Source organism: Dermacentor andersoni, chromosome 3 (genome assembly GCF_023375885.2).
Source record: "Dermacentor andersoni chromosome 3, qqDerAnde1_hic_scaffold, whole genome shotgun sequence".
Classification (NCBI taxonomy): Eukaryota; Metazoa; Arthropoda; class Arachnida; order Ixodida; family Ixodidae; genus Dermacentor; species Dermacentor andersoni.
In genome coordinates this window covers 52,880,746-52,900,085 of record NC_092816.1, presented here as the reverse complement: position 1 = coordinate 52,900,085, position 19,340 = coordinate 52,880,746, and the positions used below count along the sequence as shown (strand labels likewise).

Here is a 19,340-nt window from a genome sequence, read left to right as displayed (position 1 = left end):
TCATCTAATTGATTGCTTGAAGAGTGTTTTGCACAGCGTAGACTCATATGCTAAATACACAAGCCTTCGGTTTGCCCCGAAAACTAATGCATTAACTTAACTGTCAACGCCAGTCGACTTCCGCTTTTGCGTCACTATAAAGGGCGCGATTTACGAGCGAGCGCAAAAAACATAATAAAAGCGCATATTCTTTAGATTTCGACAAATCAACTGATTGTATAGTTTTCTTAATGACCTATTACAATGCCCGGTCGTCATTTCACTTAAATAATTCATTTCAATTTGCGCAATTGTTTCTTTTTTGTTTGATTTGCCGAGTACTGAGCGCGAGCGCGTCGCGCGAGAACTGCAGCAGACGACGCGAACTTCTTTTCTTCGTCCAGACGCTACCTTAATTCAAACGCGCAGACGAGCTCTACGAACGCGACTAATTGAGCGAAATAAAAACGCCACCATCGGACATTTTTAGTCGGTGCAACGCAAATTAAAACGACAAATCAGGTTCTCGCGAGTATCGCGCATTTCAAAATTTTCGTACAGCAGACGATAATCAGCGACAGCCAGAAACCGCCAGATCGCCATTTCTGGTCGTCGCGTCGCAACATAGGCGGGACATTTGCTGCGAGTTATTTCTGAGAAAGGATATCACTTCGCTCTTTTTTTCGAGCTTAAAGACAAGGCATCGACGAGCGCAGTTTATTTACCTACATCTCTTTCCATAAGTGTAGCACGTTCACTCTAAAAGGGTGCACCGAACGTGCGAACGCAGTGGCCCAAAATGAGGTAGAGTCTTGTACTTCCTTTTGGAGTTATAGCCGAAGCTTTGCGACTATTTTACTATGTTTTGTCTTTTCAATCTTCTCAGAGGAGACGGTGAAACCGGACAAGCGACGCCGCAGAGAGGTTCGACACGCGGGATTCTCCCTCCAGTGCCTGGAGCCCCGGTGAAGAAACGGAACCGCCGCCAATCCGCCAAAGGGACGCTGAAGCCTAAGAGGCTTGTCTACAATGGTGGTAAAATTGGGCAAATTATCCGCTCGCGCAGTTCCTTCAAATATTCATAGAATATAGCGATCGTGAATGGGCATAACCCAACTGGAATATTCATATAGTTATATGCATGGATCTCTCGGTCTTCAACTATTAGATCAGCTCCTGCAGGAACAGCACCAGCCATATAACAGATACATAAACAAGTTAATCTATCTACCTTCAACCATATGTATAGAATTCATGGTTTATTATATGTTCTGTCTCACCAAGTCGTGCAACCATGGGGAAGAAAAAGAACATTTGAAGTAATAGTTTCGGAATAAAAGGAAAATTTAAGAAATTGCAAGTACAGATTTATGCCCACTCCAATTGTACGCACTCGACTTGTACGAGGATGTTTTACATAATCCTAATTTCAGAGTGAAAAAAATACTGCCAAATAATTACTATAGGAGTGTGACAAGCATGCTTTTTAGTGACAAACGACTGCAGTCATCCTACATGTAATTGTTTTCAATGCTACAATGTTTCACCAGATTACATGACCTTTCTAATTTTCATGGACACACTAATAAGGGTCATGCATCTAGTTACGGATTTGCATTTCAGTTGGACATAAATATTCCACTTCTTACTGACATTGTCACAGCTCCAGCCGTTGCAATATTGTCTTAGTACGATATTACAGGGTACAGGTGTACCAAATGGAAGCGAGGATCAAGTCACAATTAGCTATGCACAATAACCTTTGCCTCCTCACATATACATTGAGATATATTTATTTCACCATGCATTGGGCAAGTTGGTTGGACAAGTGCTTTCTAGCATGAAGTTTGGAGAAATAAACTAGACAAGACAGCATTGTCTAGAGGCAATCTAGACAGCGCTCTGAATATACAATAATAAAGGCAAGAGAGATATATGTCCTTGGTGGTCTGTGCTTCAGTGTGGCTCCTGTGTCAATGTAAAAAAGAAAGGGGTGGAGAGAGAGAGAGAGATTTGAGTCTTCTATTTAGACATGTGTCACATATTGTAAGATTCATCAAAGCTAGGTGTCCTTTCCAAAGTCATTCTTCATTTCTCTGGTTATGGTATACATATTCTGCAGGATCAAACAATAAACCAGTGCTCTATCTTGCCTAGACTATTCATTTCTCCCATCTTTTCAGTCAAAGCAAGGCTAAGCCTCGGTTATTTGCTGTTGAAAGATGCACACATGTTTGCTAATCAGGATCCAAGACTACAAAGTCACTATTAATTACCGCTTCTATAGCCTTGTCACAACCTGCTAATATATTTGCACATCTCACACGCCATCTGCAGTTCTCAGTGTGAAACTAGAATCATACCATGATGATCAAGCGTTCCTTAACGGAGCAGCATGCATAATGAAGCTTACCTGATGATGAGTCACAATTTAGTACTAACACAAGTTGGCTGTTCCAACCATAGTGCCACGTTTAAAGAATCACCCCATGTCTGAACTCATCTTTTGTCTCCACACAGTGTCTCAAACAGAGGAGGGCACCCAAGACACAAGCGAATGCCTTGACTCCAGCCAAGAGATGCAAGAGCTACTTGAAGCTAGGATCAGCACTGTTGAGGGAACCTGGGTGCAATGCGATAACCCAGAGTGCAACAAGTGGCGGTACCTTGCCGATGTCATCGACCCCAGTGAGCTACCTCAGAAGTGGTTTTGCTCCATGAACAGCGGTATGCACGAGGTTTCTGCCCTTGAAAACAAATAGCACAGAATGGTGACTGAAACAGCGAGAACTGCATGGCCGCAGTGTGATTCACTGAAATCTTCAGTAGACGCAGAGAAGGGGACTAGGAGGAGAGAGAGAGAGAGGAGCAGCCTGTGCAGTATCTTGTTTGCATTTTAAAATGAAGCCTGCAATAAAGATTTTGTTTGTAATCACAAAATTTGTAAAAATGTGTGCAAGTATAGAAGTGAAGAAGAATCTATCTAAGTGGACAAGTGCAGTAAGGAAATAACTCATATACTCAATAAGGCTCTTTCCGATCTGTAATCACCACAAGGGCTAGCTACTCTGAACAAAAATGATCTGCATGACAGTATCAGTATGTGAGTCTGAGTTCAGTTTGCAAAAGTGCACCATAAACATGCAGGCTTTACATGACTTCATCGCACAAATTTTTTACCTTACTTTTGCATCTTGCTGCACTTTTTGGCAGATCCGAAACACAACACCTGTGAAGCGGAGGAAGATGACCAGCCTGATGATGACTTGCTGGAAGCGAAGTACTTTGTTGGCTCAATAGTCTGGGCCAAAGTGAACACATATCCATGGTAAGATCATTATGCAATAAGGAGGTACCAGTAGAGGCCATCAGTCATCTTACCAGTGTCCTTAAAGACACATGCACTGTTTCCTTAGGCAACTTCTTAATCCACAACAAGTTGCCTTTATCCTTGCACTTGTTAAGAAAGGTAGTTTTTACAGAACAAGTTCAAGCACGTGACTGGAAGTTATATACCTCACTGAAGATATGTGGCTATACTCAAAGAAGAGAGAGGTTCGCAGGAAGATAGACACGTGGAGTGACCAACAGTGGTAGAGCAAGGGGTGTAGCCAGAGCCAATGTTTTGACCAGTGGGCTTGTCTTCACCACACTTTGACAAAGACGAGGCCCTTTGTTGAAATGTTGGCTCCAGCGACACCCCTTGTTTGACCACTGCTGATAATTATCGGAGATGTGGCTGCATTCGAGCATATACCATCTTACCCTTTCCTTTTATATCGGTGAACTGTTCGGCATTTATTAAGATCCATGTTTGTTATAATCAAGGCAGAAGCTATGTTCAACAGGCTCAGCTCACCCTAAACTGCAGGAGTTGCACTAAAGAATGAATTGTGCCTGTCACGAACCAAATGTAACAACTCAAAACAAGAGGCTGCTGTTTCCAAGCAGGTGAGGACAATAGAATGACTTTTACATTGAGCTACCTACTCAAGTGACAAATGAAACCAACTACGCCTTCAGATGAAATTCATTAAGGAGTGTTCTGAATTTCTAGCGCTCGTATTTGAGTTGTCCAATTGACCATTCATTAGTCCACATAGTGTATGAGAAAATAAAAAAACACACACACAGTGCTTACAGTGCTTCTCCAAGCCCAGAGCCATGGAGGAGCAATAATTGCTTTTGACTGCCTGAATAAAAGCCCTACCAACAGCTTGAATTTGTAATGTGTATAATTAAAAAAAGAAATGGCTAGGAGGGCTGGACTTAATTATCATACAAAAAGTATTTGTATAAATATTTAGCACCAATGCCTCTCACTTTTCTTCTGCCATTATACTGACCAAATCTGCGTACCTTTGTGAGCCCCATCTCACTCATGGTACTTCACTATGGGGAGGCAGCTAACTGCCAGTGAGGTAATGACAGACCTGCCCAAAGGCGACGTTGATGTCTGACATTAGGTACGGAGAGTTATGTCAGAAGAGATAGATGAAAAACACAAGAAATGACAGACTTGCAGTTTGCCATACAAGTTGCAGTTTGCTGCAGGCAAGGCAAGGAAGCCCTCCAAAATGACATGACCTTGGGGCAGCTTATGATCATCACAACTGGACATACCGAGAGCAGATAGTGCTCCATCATTGTCTGTCTTCTTTTTTTTTGGTGTTCTGCGCTCAGCGTGTTAAACTGTGTAAGGAAACCTTACACGCTGTAAATTCTGACCAAGACTGTGAAAGTTGGAGATTTTCTGTTGCCCTTTGCACATGTATGCTGCCTGCCCTCATAAACTTTACTCACTTCAATACAGATTACCTCGACTGATTTTCTTCTTGAAAACTTTTACAACTGCACAACTGACTTCCTTTGCATCGTTATTACTAGGTGGCCTGCCATGATTGATGATGATCCAGACTTGGGTGTCTATGAATGGAGGGAAGGCAAACATGACCTACCGGTAAGTGCGCAGCTTTACCACAAGCACGACATAGTGCTGCAAGCACATCCGCCATTTGAAAATGCAAAACTATGACAGTGCATCAATGTTCATCACTAGGCAACCATGCCCGCAATACACCAGCAGTATATAAAACTATTGACTGAACTGAACAAGCTATATTGCATTGTTTGACATACTTATAGCACTAAAGATACGGAAGCACATAACATGAAAAAGGCAGGATGTGCGCTCAACATGAACCTGCCTATCTTCTTCCTCCAGTGTGCTTCTGTTTTTACAGTGCTAGAGATAAGCCAATTAAACTACTCAAATCAACTAGCCCAGCTTTAAGCCTTAACTACTAAACTATTGCACATTCTAAGAAGCGCAAAGAAGAAAAAATAACAGCCCCCATAAGGACGAACTATACTGATTCGGCCAGCACGGAGATTGGTATTTAGAGATGTGATAATTAACAAAGGTTTGTCAAATTTATCATACACAGCAATTTAGTGCAGTGCACTTGCAGAAAGCATGTACTGAGGTATGCGACATTACAGGTGCAGCAAATATGCTGTGGAAACAATGTGTAACACCACTTAGCTCTGTTCAAATCGTGAGCATCTAAGTTGTCATCAGAGGCGATTGGCGAGACAGCACTGCCTTTGAGCCACTTGATTTGATCAGGTGTTTGCAATGCATGCATTTACACGGAAGGAAAAATGCAAAAGCAAAAACATGAGATACTGTGCATAGACATATTTACCAAGAGAGGGAGAGAGAGAGGAGAAAGGGAGGCATGGGGAGCACTTGCCTCCCCCTATGTCAAAGGGTGGGGTGGGGGGCAAATTGAGCCGTTTTTCCCTCCCCTCTTGAAAGTGGGTACTGTTGGCTGCACACTGTCAAATTGAACAAAAGCAACAGCTGAGGCAAAGTTTCCTTTCAGAATGGTGACCACATAAATATTGCTTTCCTTTATTACGTATCCCCTTCTGAAGTGGGCAGCAAGGATTGTCTTTGGGCTTAGCCCGGACACACAGTAGCAGATGGTACTCTGTGGGCTGCACTAAGCAGTTATGGGTTACGGCTCTCCGCAGTGCAAGCCGCCTGTGGGACACGTCTTGCGCGTCCACGTGCACACTCCAGAAGAGGCTGCCACTGGGCAGTCCAAAACAGGTTTCACCTTCCACCGCTTGCATCAACCCGAGTTCCTTGGGGCTACCTAACGATCTCTGAAAACAAAATCAGTATTGCTTTTTATAATCTACCGGTCTCTAATGGGTTACCAGTGTAATTGATACTCTGATAATCTGTTACTGACACTGTTATTGTTGGAGATAAGTGTTAGTGACACATTTTTCAGCCTCCTTTAAGGCAGTGGTAATATGCAAATTTCCTAAATAAATAAATGTGCACGCACGTAGACACACACACAGAGTGAGGAGGCTTGCGGCTTCCTCGGTGAATATCTGGAAACAGTGAATGAATGAATTAGAAAACAGTACGAATGATCTTCGGAAAGTTGCAAACTTAAGAAGAAAAATAACTGCAGCATTGTACAGTCAGCTAATGTTTTCAGGGACAAACATTAGCATCTCAGTACGCAGCACTCTGGTCGTAGGCATTCAATCTGTAATTGTTAACTGTAACGTGAACCTACTCATTCTGGCATTGTTTCTTGATTGCGAGATAGAAACAGATTGGCATTTGGCTGTATAAGCAACATAATGGTGATATTTATTTTGAAGCTGTGTCTTTGTTTATGATGTATGTATCAGCCAACTCACAGTGTGTTTGTGTGACTTTCTCCATAATAATTATTCATAATTTGCTGCACAGCATGAAGCACTTCATGAATGACACTAGTAACAGTACTAACATGTGCCGGAAACATCACAGGGATGGCTAGGTCTTGTATGAGTCTGGAAAAAGAAAATGATAAGTGGTACTTGGTCATGTCAGCTAGAGTATCAAACCTCTCCCTAAAAGAGCCAACAGGAATTAATTTGTGAAAAACTGAAAACTGTCTCTCTGCAAAAGTTAGGTAGCATAAAAAAGCAAAGCAAATAATTTTCATTATTATTATTATTTTTTTTTTTTTTGCTTTAGTTCTACAGTGGCTTCCATTTAGCTACGTATATTTCATACATGTTGTCAAAAAGGCTGGTTTGTTCAGTGGCTTTCTCGAACTTGCTTTGTATATATTTCACCTTAATGTAATCTACTGTCAAGTGCACTATATTAATTTTTTTAGTGTACAGCCTCTGCCAGAAGGTTGATTCAATGGGCTTAATTTCGCAAAGAAACACTTGGACAATTTAGACCGGCTGTGTATTTTAATGTGCACGTACAACTAAGTACATGAACATTGTATTTTGCTGAGAATGTTTTCCCCAGCATAATGCGGCTGCAGTGGTTAGGAATTGAACCCAGGACCTTGTCAGCAGCTGAGCACCACATTGTCACTAGACATAAGGACACCAGGAGTACAAGAGTTGCCAAGTCCTACCTATATTGTGTCGCACTCATGAAAATAATCGTTTACAAAGCTCTGGAGCTCATGGAGTGAAGATTACGGGGTCTCAATTGCTCTTGGTAACAAAAAATGTAGTACACAGTGCAATGAAAACACAGTACAGCATTTATTGCACCTTTATACAAGAATATCAGCGAGCCAGCATACAATGAATGTATGGGGAAGTTGACTCGCCGCAGAAGGATACTGAGCGAGTAATGTTTGCCCTTGCCAGACACTGAAGCCTAAGCCATTTGCATTTTCAGTCTCACGAACAGAGGCACGTTTCAGAGATGTCTCTGATGTCTCTTTGATGTCAGAGATGTCTCTTTGAGAGATGTTTGCCTGTCCATGCTAGTGTCATGCTCCGAAGCTTTTCGTGGGATACTCCCACAAAGTGCATCAATAAGCGTGTGGTCAGTCCGCACATGACGCCATTTTGTAGTTGAAGAGGAAAAAGAAAGTTCCTCTTGCACCCAAGTATTTGTATTTATACTGTCAGGTGGCGCTATCGTCGAAGCACTCATGCCATCTCTTGTCGTACTGCATAGCTACAACACGGACTCCCTTCACTGCCTATTCGCTGTGCGGGAAAGCTGGATGCCAGGAGGCATGAGAGCCATGTGAGGAAAACATCTGGGGCTGCAAAATTCGAGCGTCCTTACAAGATGAAATAAAAAGCTGGCTAGACATCCTGGAGTCAGCAGGCAGCTGAGCCAGCTGGGATACACACATGCTGATCTTTGTTTCTTTCAACAAAGGCTGTGCCATTATCTGCTAGCTAAGTCATTGTTGTTCTTTTTAATCTGTTGCAGACGAGTTACCACGTGACCTTTCTGGACCAAAAGGTGACACGGGCATGGGTTCGTGATAGGTTTTGCGTATCTTTTCGACAGGCGCACAATCATGATGGGCCTGCAGGGAACAAGGCAAGTGACATTATGCTTGATACTGAAAGTGTGCCTGTTCACAATAAATGCAGCAATCATAGCTCGCTGGAAAATTATAAAACATCTGCCAACTTATGTGGTCTAGCAGCTCTGTGCTCGTTTACTGTGATGGCTGCAGGCTGTCGCAGTGATAACTGTCACCTTCTCAAGAACAGCTTATTCTAGTGAACGCTGCAATATCTTCTCAAGATCGAACAACTTATTCTCTGTGATGCCCACAATGTTGTCCAATATATTACTGCCTGTCATGGCTAAACGACTAAACCTTTCTGTTCTCTTCTTCTCAGTGCCCATTCAGTACTAGTGCTTGTGTCAATTCACCGTTGTCACCATAACAGCGATTTTTGCTATTTTAATTTGAGGTAGTGAAAACCAGCTGAATGAAACTGCACTTGTGCTGCGATGCTTTCACAACAGTTTCCCAGGATAATTTGGTGTACCACTGCCATTTCCCTCATTGCCTGCATCGGTGTGAATTAGGCCCTTGTCCCACCATCTTGTTCACTGCACCTGCAGGAATTACACATATTGCAGAGACTGCGATAGAGGATAACACTCCGGCTTAACACAGTGACTTTTAAAACACAACCCAAAATCAGGCAGCCCATTCTTTGTACCAATAGAGAGTTTTAGTGTGTCCAATATTCCACTACATGCAGGCAGATTGTGTGGAATAGTGGGTGAGCAAACGTGAGTGGCTTGCATGGTGCAGCCATGGGTAGCCCACACAGTGCAGTGGCTGCACGATGCAGACCACTCACGTTTGTGCCTCTGCTCATTCAGTAAAGCACCCTGTCTGCTTGCATTAGTCGAAATAGTTTGTAGTTTGCTTCTGTTATTTGTAAAGATGACACTGGAGAGATGTCCAAGCACGGTCTCTTGACCGTGGGTTCCTCTTCTGCACATTCTGTTCTTGTAATGATGTTTCATGGAACCTAAATGAATTTGAACTGCTGAAGCTCTCGATTTCTTTCATGATCAGTAACCCTGTCACTCAATGTTATTAATTTCCATCAGGTTCCTGGCTACTACAGAAAGATGTTGGATGCAGCAGTAGCGACCGCTGAAAAAGCACTGAAGATGCCTGTGGCGGTAAGGACGTTTATGACAGCAGCGTGGGCTTTGCGTCAGTTCATCTACGGAATTCTTTTGTACAAGCACTCATTGATGAGTATAAACGCAGTTTCCTAGACCATTGTAGATTAGCTTATGCAGTGCTCAGAAACACTGCTGAACTCAGGGTACTTATATGCTGCTGTGCTAATAAGGTAGCTGAGACTTATGGCGAAATAGAATAAGGTTAAGCACCTCTACATGACAGGCTTTTGTGACTTATTGCTTGTGACAGATCTTAGTAAACAGCAACAGCATTGAGACTTGTGGGGTTCTCACCCGTGCTCTTGGGACAAAGGAACAACACAGTAGTGCAAACAATCGCAAAGGCATGTAATGCACCTTTTATATAGACTAATGCCTGCTAGCCGAGTTCCACGAAACATGTCGATGGGCGCGCGACAAATCGCGGAAGTCCGACTCACCGCGACCGGATAACGAGCGAATATGTTCGCCCCAAGCTGGACACCAACGCCTGGTCGTTCGCGCGGTCACGCGAACCATCGCGAACGGTGGCGCGTTCAAACCATCGGGTTCGTCCATTCCGGGGTAGGCCTCGCGAGACGGTCTCGCAGAAGCATGGATCGGCGCACGCGCAGAACATCCGCGCCGCTTGCCGATCCCGGGCCAAAGAGCTAGGAAGAGCCTTCTCCTTTTTGCGCCCAAATAACCCCGCCGTTAGGTGGCGTTAGCAGAGCAACACTCAAGCCATCTCTCGTACTACCCTGCAAGCATACCGACCGCCGCAGTAAAGCCACGCGATGAAGCCGGATTACAGGAGACTGGAGCTATGCGAGAAAACAACATATCAGGGGACGCGCGAGAGTCGCGCATCCCTACAGACTTAAAAAAAAGATATTTTTAAGACTAAGTCTTGCAGGAGAGAACAAGATAAACTGAAAATGTCCTTTTCCAATGGCAAAATTATATTTTTTTACACCTACGCAGGAACGCATCAAGAGCTACTGCTTCTTGAATAGGTACCGAGGCACGCAGAAGAGCTCAGTCCAAGCTCCCAAAGGTATAGTTTATATCAGTGGTTGCTGCTGCAGGCAAGTGTCACTTGATTCCCCCATCTTACTGCTAGATGATGTTCCAGCACATATGACCTTTGCACCAGTGGTACTGTAACATAAAACTGACCCCTTACATCTACACTGACTTTTTAGAGCTACTGCATGAGCGCCATGCTAGGGATTAAATATGTCAGAGCAACTCTTCAAAAATCACCAAAATAATGTCAAAGTCACCAAAAATACTAAACTCAGTTCCTGGTATGCGCACTTGCAGAGGAGCGTCCTCGCGGGAGACCACGCAAAACCCCTGCACCAGATACACAGCCTGGAAAAGATGAAACGGCTGCAAAGTCAACACAAGGTACGGCATGAGCAAGCTATGCTAATAATGCGTCTACACCGATTTTTGGAGCTACTGCATGAGCACCATGCTAGGGGTTAAATTTGTCAGAGCGACTCTTCACAAAGGTCACCAAAAGCACTGAAGTCAGTTCCTGGTATGCGTGCTTGCAGAGAAGCGTCCTCGTGGGAGACCGCGCAAGATCCCTACACCTGATGCACAGATTGGCAAAGATGCAAAGGCTGCAAAGCCAAGACAAGGTAAGACACGAGCAAGCTATGCTAATAATACGCCATTCATAGGAGAGTGAGAGCTGGGCTGTGCACTAAGCGATAAAAGAAAAATGATGAGATGGACATCAGTGTGATTCAGAAATCAAATGTGGGTCCACGACATCCTAGTTGAGATTAAGAGGAAGAAGTGTAGGCAGGCCATGTGACTCATGTGATGCATGGAACAGATAACTAGAGTTATAATAGAGTAACAGACAAGGTCGGCAAAAAATTAGGTGTTGTGATGAGGTTACGAAATTGGCATATAGCGTGACATCCATGGATTCAGTTGAATGCAAGGCAGCAGAGTAATTGAAGATTGTTGGGCGAAGCCTTTACATTGCGGTTAGACTAAAATAGGTTGGCACTGGTTAATGATGACACTTTTTTTTAACACTTCATGACTGGCATGTCTGTTCTCAAATGCCTGTGCACCTAGGCAGCAAAAGGCATAAAAGTGCTCCGTGAAATTGCAATGAATTTGTCTTCCGATGCTAAGGCGATATCTTGAAAGGTTTCAATATGCCATACTAATTATGGTCATCACTTGCCTGGTAATACATACTGTATGGCGTTTGCTAATTTATTGCAACATTGCTAAACATAACTCAGTTTAACTTCATCATTTAATTTATAAGACTGTAATTTGTGGCATCTGGGTTCTTTTATTTTTATGAGCTCAGTTTTTATTTTTCCCTTTAACAATATATAGTCGACACCACAAAGCATATAATTGTCGTGTTACAACACCTTTTCACTTCATTAGCGTTCTCCAGGGCTCATCAAATTATTCAGGTATTAACTGGCAGCTTTGGCACAAGTCGACACACCAATTTCCCTGTTCTAAACAGACACGAAATACACAAATTCTTTCATTAAGCAACCGTCCTGCCAAACTTGATGAAGTTTCTTGCAACAGAGCAGGAGAGACTCTAAGTGACCAATAAAACCTGACATTACCAACTCAACAAACATAAAAAGTTTGCTTGCAACATTAGTCGCAAGAGAAAAACGAAATTTTAGTGTTACCAGTGTGTTTTCCTTTTTACCTTCCTTTTTAACAATGACGCTTTTGCTCAGCTTAGCACCTGCACAAATGTTTTACAGGAGTGAAACGTCCAAGGGCACAGTTTTGCACAAATATTCAAAAAGCAAGCAACCAAGCTGAAGAACTGCCTCCAAAGCAGTCGAGGAAAACCACCGAACAAGGTGAAGGATGGTTGGAAAGTTCTAACTTCGCAAGTTCGTTAAAAAAGAGAAAAACTGCTGGGACATTATGCACGCGCGTCGTTCCTCTGGCTATCGTGAATTGATGCATCGAAGCACTCCCCTAGCGTCACATTCTCGGCAGCTTCTTGCCAAAGGCCTCCTCCTGAAGGTGCTAACTTTCTCTACGGTGCACACGTGTTTGCGTCCGGTAACGACGTACCTTTCTAGAAACAACGTGAAACTGCCATTTTTAGCAGTGAAGCACCTTGAATGCACCACACCACCCTGTGGCAACAGCAATCTTCTGACTTCACACACACACACATATTTTATTCTTGTGCTCACTCTTTTTTTTTGCATTTTTTCTACTTGTTCTTCACTCACTATTCTTTTTCCATGTACATTTTCCCTTTAAGAGCTTGCAGCTGTTGTGCCACTCCTGGTAAAAGTGGCCAGCTAGCTCTCTTTCTACTCTCAGCGATTGTTTTACAAATGCAATAATAATAATAATAACAACAACAATAATAATGATGATGATAATAATAATAAAGGTAAATGTACAGTCACTGTCATATTTGTCTTCTTCTGCAAAGGGCACTGGAGATTTCTGGCTGGGGTGCCTAGAATGTGCTGGCTTAACGTGGCTTCCTTACAAAGCACTCGATGTTTGATCCTTAAAACCCATGTGTATTCAGGTTAGACTTGTAAAGGACACTGCCCTGGTTATGTCTCACAGCTGTACTACCGCTCTCTACACAAGGGGCAAGCAGTCACAGGTTTCGTCGCTGTCACAAAGTTTCTTTAATTTTTCTCTGACAAATGTGTCGCACTGTATTGCTTTGCAAAAATGTTGAAAGTGCATTTGGAAGCATTCAGAAGCAGTCTGAGGAAAAAAACCGGTCCCCCATGCTTCATAAGTCAATGCAGGCATGAAATATAACATTGCCATGTTACCGGCATCCCATTTATTTGTTTGTAAAAAGCTGCATGGTATTTATGTATACTCTTGTTGGATACACAGCGAGAGAAACATCTCCCTTTCCTCATCATTATGGCTGTTTGAGGCCTCTCTGCTTTCAACAACAATACTGCTCATATTGAAATTAACTTTTTGTTTCAATATTTTCGTTTTAACTACTGTTTTACTGTATTACTTTTTATGACAGCCTCAAAACAAATCAGATCATAAAGTATTTAGGCATTCTCTCATTCTTCAAATAGTCAACAGTCAGCATGAAGCATTGATCCTTTCAATGTACTGGCATCACACAAAAAATCTTTTGTAATGCCCATTGCAAGCCAATGCAACAGGAAAACCATAAAGGAGGTCGACCTTTGTGGACTTCGATTGAAAATGCTTCCCTTCATCTGTAGTAACACCCTCTTCTCTATTATGTTTTTTATTTGAAACAGATTTTCCCGTACCAGACGGCACAATCTCACCTTTCTGTGAGAATCACTCTAGGAGGTAGACATTATTTGAATGCCAAATTGCAGTGCTTGGTTAGCTAATTAACAGCTTAATTGTTCACTTTAGGTTACTGCACGTGTCAGATCAAAAACAGACAGTAATGAGCCTTGTCAGTTCAGCAGAAATACTTTGCTAGTGCCAGTTTTGACATGTGCATCTCCAAAATGTGCTATGGAATGGCATTTCACTTGGTCTTGTATTGAAAAAAATTGTTCTTTTGTGTTGTTCCAAGCCGATCTCTAGATTTTCTGCAATGTGCACATGACTTCACTAGTACTGCGCTTCAATCCTGAAGCTGCAATAACATGTGTCCTAAGTGCTTATTCAAGAGCTAAAGCTGTAGAGCTTTGTTAGTACTCTGAGAGAACACAGATTTGCTGCACAAGTAATGTTTGCTTCTTCAGAGGTATAATGCTGCAGGCTGTTAAAGAAACGTGTGTATGGAATTCAAAACAAAAGGTATACTACTTCTTATAACATCAAGGAGCTGTAAGAAAAAGCATCTAAGCATCTGGGATAGAAAAAAAGCATTGCTACTATTGAGAAAAGGTCGCGAGAGAATTAAAATGTCCATTTACCAATGCAGGAAAGATAACTCCACGTGGAAGACCACGCAAAGTGAATGCATCGCCCACACCACCCAGCACAGAAGCAGTCACCTCAGAAGTGACCCAAGGTAAAAAACGGAGCAACACAGCTATTGCACTGGTGATTGCAGTCATTGTCAACTGCATATTCAATGCTTTGGACGTTAAAGCACTAATCGTTAAAGTTGCTAAAGCAGAAGGCTGCAGGTGCTAGTATTTTTTGCGACAGAGAGCTATCATAAGCTAGAAATGCTATTTACTGATGAGCCATTGAAACGACAAAATAAATGCAGCACGAAATTCCTTTGAAATGATGATGTTAGAAAGCTAATTTAATTTTAGATGAACTGTCTGCACTAGCCATGATATGTACAAAATGCAGTGACGTTGCTGCTTGCAACTAAAAGTAAATTAGGTGTACCATTTGGCTGGGATGTAACATGAATGGACGGGATGAAATGCGCGCATTTACGCTAAGCCACAAAACTTTTTGCCCGCCACTACGTAGCACTAATGCGCAATCGAACACTGAGTGTGCATTGTACACGACATTTCATCGCGCTGCTTCGTCACAAAATTAAATGCATAATCACAAAGAACTCTTAAAAATGTGTTTTTGCTTCATTAAAATGAATTGCTATACGTGCCCACCTTTGCGGATTATTTCACTGACTGGCCATATTTTGTTGCACAGACGTGAAACGCCCGAGAGGAAGGCCACGCAAAATCCTTCCCGGTGAAAGCGATAAGTCTGCACATCCATGCCCAAAGAAGCCAAAGCCAAAGGCATGCTCAAAACAAGGTGAGAGCATGAAAGGCTGTCCGGACAGCTTGGTTATTTAAGACAAGCATGCTCATACTACTTTCTACCAACATCCTGTTTCAGTGCATATAGTGTATGCAAGGAAAACACCCTTTTTTTCCCCCAAGGCCTAGTCTAGCTATTTCGATAAGCATCGAGTTCTTTAAGTGTGTTACCAAAAGCTGACACATTGGCGTCTTTAACAGTAGCTGGAACTCGGGAGTCACATTGCTCTGCAGTGGCAAAAATGTGCTGAATCACTTTGCTTGCATCTGACACATGCGCCAGTGTTTGTGAATCTAGCATCAGCAGCATAAAAATAATCCCTTTTGTGCAAACTAATTAGCTGAAGCACGAACAAAGGTAAAAAGAACCAGAGGATAATACCTGATTATGCTATTGTTATAAGAAATAATTAAAATCTGAGCAATGATGCTAGCAAGTCCAGTTCTTGTGCCATAAAAACTTGCTTTCAAACACTTACTATGGCAAAAGTGCAATGTGGACATGCTTGTAAAAATTTTATAGGAACACTAAAAAAAAGTAATTTGAACTGTATCAATAATCTAATTTACCTTTATGCAATACCAACAAAGCCATTCTTACTGTGGGAGCAAGCTTGATAAGCCAGAAAAGACACCAAAATGAAAGATAAGTGGAGTTCCTGGGAGTTCCGCCTCACTGTTCCCACAACAGCTCACCATGACGTCATGCATTTTGATGCATGACGTCGTGCCCTCGAGCTTAGTAGCACGACGCCATAGCCACTACGCCACCACGGAGGGTCACTCTAAACTGATCTATTGTTCATTTAATGTAGACACCAGTCACATACAGAGGCATGCAGTCTGACATCTACAAATGTTTTTCAGTCCTGGAACTCGAGCGTGAAAAGATGGAGCCCGGTGATTACAAGAAAGCCTGTGCAAACCTGGCAGCATCCGCAAAGTGTATTTTAAAGCAACCAGCAAAAGGCAAGCTGTCTGCGATTCTATCCAAGAAAAGAATTGAAGAAGCCAAACAAGGACAAACTTGCGAAAAGGGATTCAATACAAACCAGAGTAGCACGACTGCATCCTCAATTCTGACAGTGACAACAGCTTCGGGCAAGACCAAACACAAAGTACAAGATACTGGCATGACAGCGTCACAGAGGAACGCAGAACACAAATCCCAAAGCGAAGATGCTGGAGCTACCTCTGAGCAATCTCTTTTCACATCCCCAACTGATCATGAAAGCCCCGATTCAATGACAGCTATGGCATACCCACAGCCCACCAAGAAACCAGGATGTGCATTCAAGATGTTCACCATCACAAATCCTGTCGAGAAGAAAGATAAGGACTCAGTAGTTCGTGCAGGAGTGCCTCCAGACAGTGTGACAGAGAGTGATGGTGTGAAGCTACGAATAGACACCGAGCTTACTCATGCTCCCCCAGATAATGCCACTGTGCAAGCCGAACCTGACAGTGACAAATCACCTACCAGAACCAAAGCTGATTGTGCCAAGCCGCTCGTGCCTCGAAGAGATTCGACAGAGGCACAATTTGTTCTCTCTATTCCATCATTCGACAGCGCAGAGGCTCAGCCCGAGTGCTATGATGTCAATTCTCTGATTGAATTTCTCGACGATGACAGGGCAGTTGGCTACAAGCCAATGCTTGGCTCTCTGAACAAGGCTGGTAAGAATACTGACGCAAGTAAGCCGAATCAATTGCTGCTACCATTTGATCCTATGGATATAGAGCCTCCAATGGATACACTCCCAATTGAAGAGCCCATGAATGCCTCTAGGTGCAACTCAAATGATACAAGTCAGCCATGGCAGCCACAACCCGTGGCATTGAGGACCGCACCCAAGGTGGCCCTTATTGAACAGCCAGTGCAGAGGGCCAGCAGTGGGACAGAAGTGCAAGCGGTGGTTCTGTCAGGAACAGGACCCCAGTCAAACCACCGAGTTGAAGAGCCGGACGAGGTTTCAGCCGGGGCAGCAAAAGCCAGAGGTGTCAAGACTGCCTCGAAGGCCAGCACTCCAGCTGACAAGCAATCCGCTATCAGCAGGGTCAAGCGCATCCATTTGAGCAATAATGAAGACACTGCAGCTGCGACCTGGAACGAGAGCAGCAGCAGCAGTCCTGAAACCAGCACAAGCGAACAAGAGGTTGACAAAGTGAAGGGAGTGGCTGTAACCGAAGACAAAGAGAATCACGTGTCACCATCTGCCATTGTCCAAAACACAGTTCCAGCAAAGAAAGGGAAGGCAATATCCAAGCCAAACCGTGCACTGCATGAGATGGTGCCGCCAAAAGCACCCCTTGCGAAGAAGTCCGGTTTCAAGGTCCCAACGAAAGAAGTAACCTCGAAAGCAGAAGCAAAGATTTTGCAAGCTGCTGCACTAGTGAATGGAGGTCTGCCAAGGGCAAGCACCAGCAAAGTGGCCAAGGCAAAGCTGCAAGCTTCACTGGCAAACCTGAGTGGAGCCAACTCGAAAGCTAGTTCCAGCAAAGCAACTGAGGCAAAGCCACAAGCCGTGACAGCAGATGTGAATGCGACTCACTTCGAGGCTGGTAGCAGCGAAGCTGCTGAGGTTAACCTGCAGTCTGCCCTATCACACACCAACGAAGTGCAGTCAAGGGCAAGCACCAGCACGTTGTCAGCTGACACAAATACACCAGCTGCACTGGTGAACACAGACGAAGCTCAGCCAAAGTTGACCACCGGCTGCATGGCGGACTCTGAGGACAGTGACTTTGAGTCACTCTCAAACACGCAGGAGCTCACGTTTGAGGACACGCTGTCTTCAATTTCCCAGAGCTTAGAGATGAGCCAGGAAGAGGATTCAGACTTTGCTAGCTTGGAAGGCATAGACGGCTCACAATCATTTGACATGGAAGAGTAGAACAGTGCCACTTTTGCTGTTTGTTACTTCAAGCTTTTTTTCCTCCTGAGTAATGCGTTGTTATGCTGTCTGGAGCCAAGTCGTATCCAATCAACTGCTGTTTAACGAGATGCCCACCCCGACGAACAATCTGTCAACTCAAGTTGATCTGACAATGGTGACAGCAGCACCAGAAATTTTTGTGCGCATTCTATGCAGATTGCCCTGGGCCAACTGCGACTGAAGTTAGCCTCACAACTAAATGTCATTCACAGCACACGGTCAAGCACATGGCAAGTGTTACACATCTATTTTATTTCTTTAAAATGGCTTTTCTATTGTTTTTCATAGTTAATGTTTCCTTTCTTAAATTTTTTCATTGCCTGGAGTCAAGCGGTGCTCAGTTTTCAGCTAGTCAGGACACGCAGAGAAATGCCGTTGCCAAGTTAACGTCTGACAAAGTCACAGTCAACAAGTTTATTGCCTGCATGACCAACACCTCTCTAGGCCTGCCCCAGTCATGTTCTGGTCCAAGCCCATTCTAGTCTGGTATTCTTGCATGCACCGTCATCTGTAGAAGAATTGGCAAGACTGGCAAGCAGAAGATGCATGCTCAACAGTTTAGAATATATTTTGTTACAAGCAGTTATCCTCAAGAGAACCTGCATTTTGTTTAAGCATTATACTGTTATTCAAAATTGTATTGAAATAAAGTAAAGGCATTGTTGCATTCTAGTGCTCTTGACTGAATTTCTGCATTGTGGAATGAGGTACTTTTGCAGTGCTGTGTAACAACGCCAATGGTATACCAAAAGAAATGTCCACCGTTGATCGACTAAATAAATAAAAAAAAAAAATGTGAGGACCTATTAGGATTTTGCAACCTTGCATTCAAGCATAATCTTTGTTTGACAAAGTTGGTGAGTTGTACTTCGGTCAATTTGCCAACAGCTCAAAACTGACATGGACAAAGAATGCAAAGAACACATACAGCAGGATGTATGATTAGGGACTACTTTTTCTGGCCAAATCTCTGCACATGTATTTAAGTGACTACGTGCTGTTCATAGTTCACTAATGCTTTGCTGTTTGTTTCTTTGTAGCGAGTGTGTTCACAGAAATCACGGGGCTGTTAGCACTTAAAAAGCAATATTTTTGTCCTAAATAAACTTGGTTGAAAGTTGGCACTTGTCCAGTCAAAATGTTCTTTGTCAGCATACGTTTTATGCCATCACTTTTTTGCATTCAACTTGACAACTTTCAAAT

At 43.2% G+C, this 19,340-nt stretch overlaps 1 protein-coding gene across 3 annotated transcripts; it reads left to right on the top strand.

The window, feature by feature from the left end:
• The first annotated feature begins 47 nt into the window (after nucleotides 1–47).
• On the top strand, nucleotides 48–18,804 carry LOC126547734 (uncharacterized). Of its 3 annotated transcripts, none has more exons than XM_055063563.2 (14): nucleotides 48–783; nucleotides 866–1,011; nucleotides 2,500–2,706; nucleotides 3,193–3,307; nucleotides 4,867–4,939; nucleotides 8,252–8,365; nucleotides 9,404–9,478; nucleotides 10,448–10,520; nucleotides 10,790–10,876; nucleotides 11,029–11,115; nucleotides 12,235–12,336; nucleotides 14,394–14,483; nucleotides 15,089–15,196; nucleotides 16,069–18,804. In XM_055063563.2, the coding sequence occupies exons 1-14, from the start codon at nucleotides 779–781 to the stop codon at nucleotides 18,093–18,095; spliced, it is 3,309 nt and encodes a 1,102-aa protein (XP_054919538.1). In that variant the 5' UTR covers nucleotides 48–778; the 3' UTR covers nucleotides 18,096–18,804. The 3 variants fall into 3 exon arrangements, with proteins under 3 accessions (XP_054919538.1, XP_050051659.1, XP_054919544.1); XM_050195702.3 differs by having other exon boundaries at nucleotides 866–1,014; XM_055063569.2 differs by lacking the exon at nucleotides 10,790–10,876 and having other exon boundaries at nucleotides 866–1,014.
• Nucleotides 18,805–19,340: the final 536 nt, after the last annotated feature.

Coding starts and splice junctions, on each gene's coding strand:
- LOC126547734 (XM_050195702.3), top strand. Junction 4,940..8,251: donor AAGGCAAACATGACCTACCG/GTAAGTGCGCAG, acceptor AATCTGTTGCAG/ACGAGTTACCACGTGACCTT. Junction 15,197..16,068: donor AAAGGCATGCTCAAAACAAG/GTGAGAGCATGA, acceptor AATGTTTTTCAG/TCCTGGAACTCGAGCGTGAA.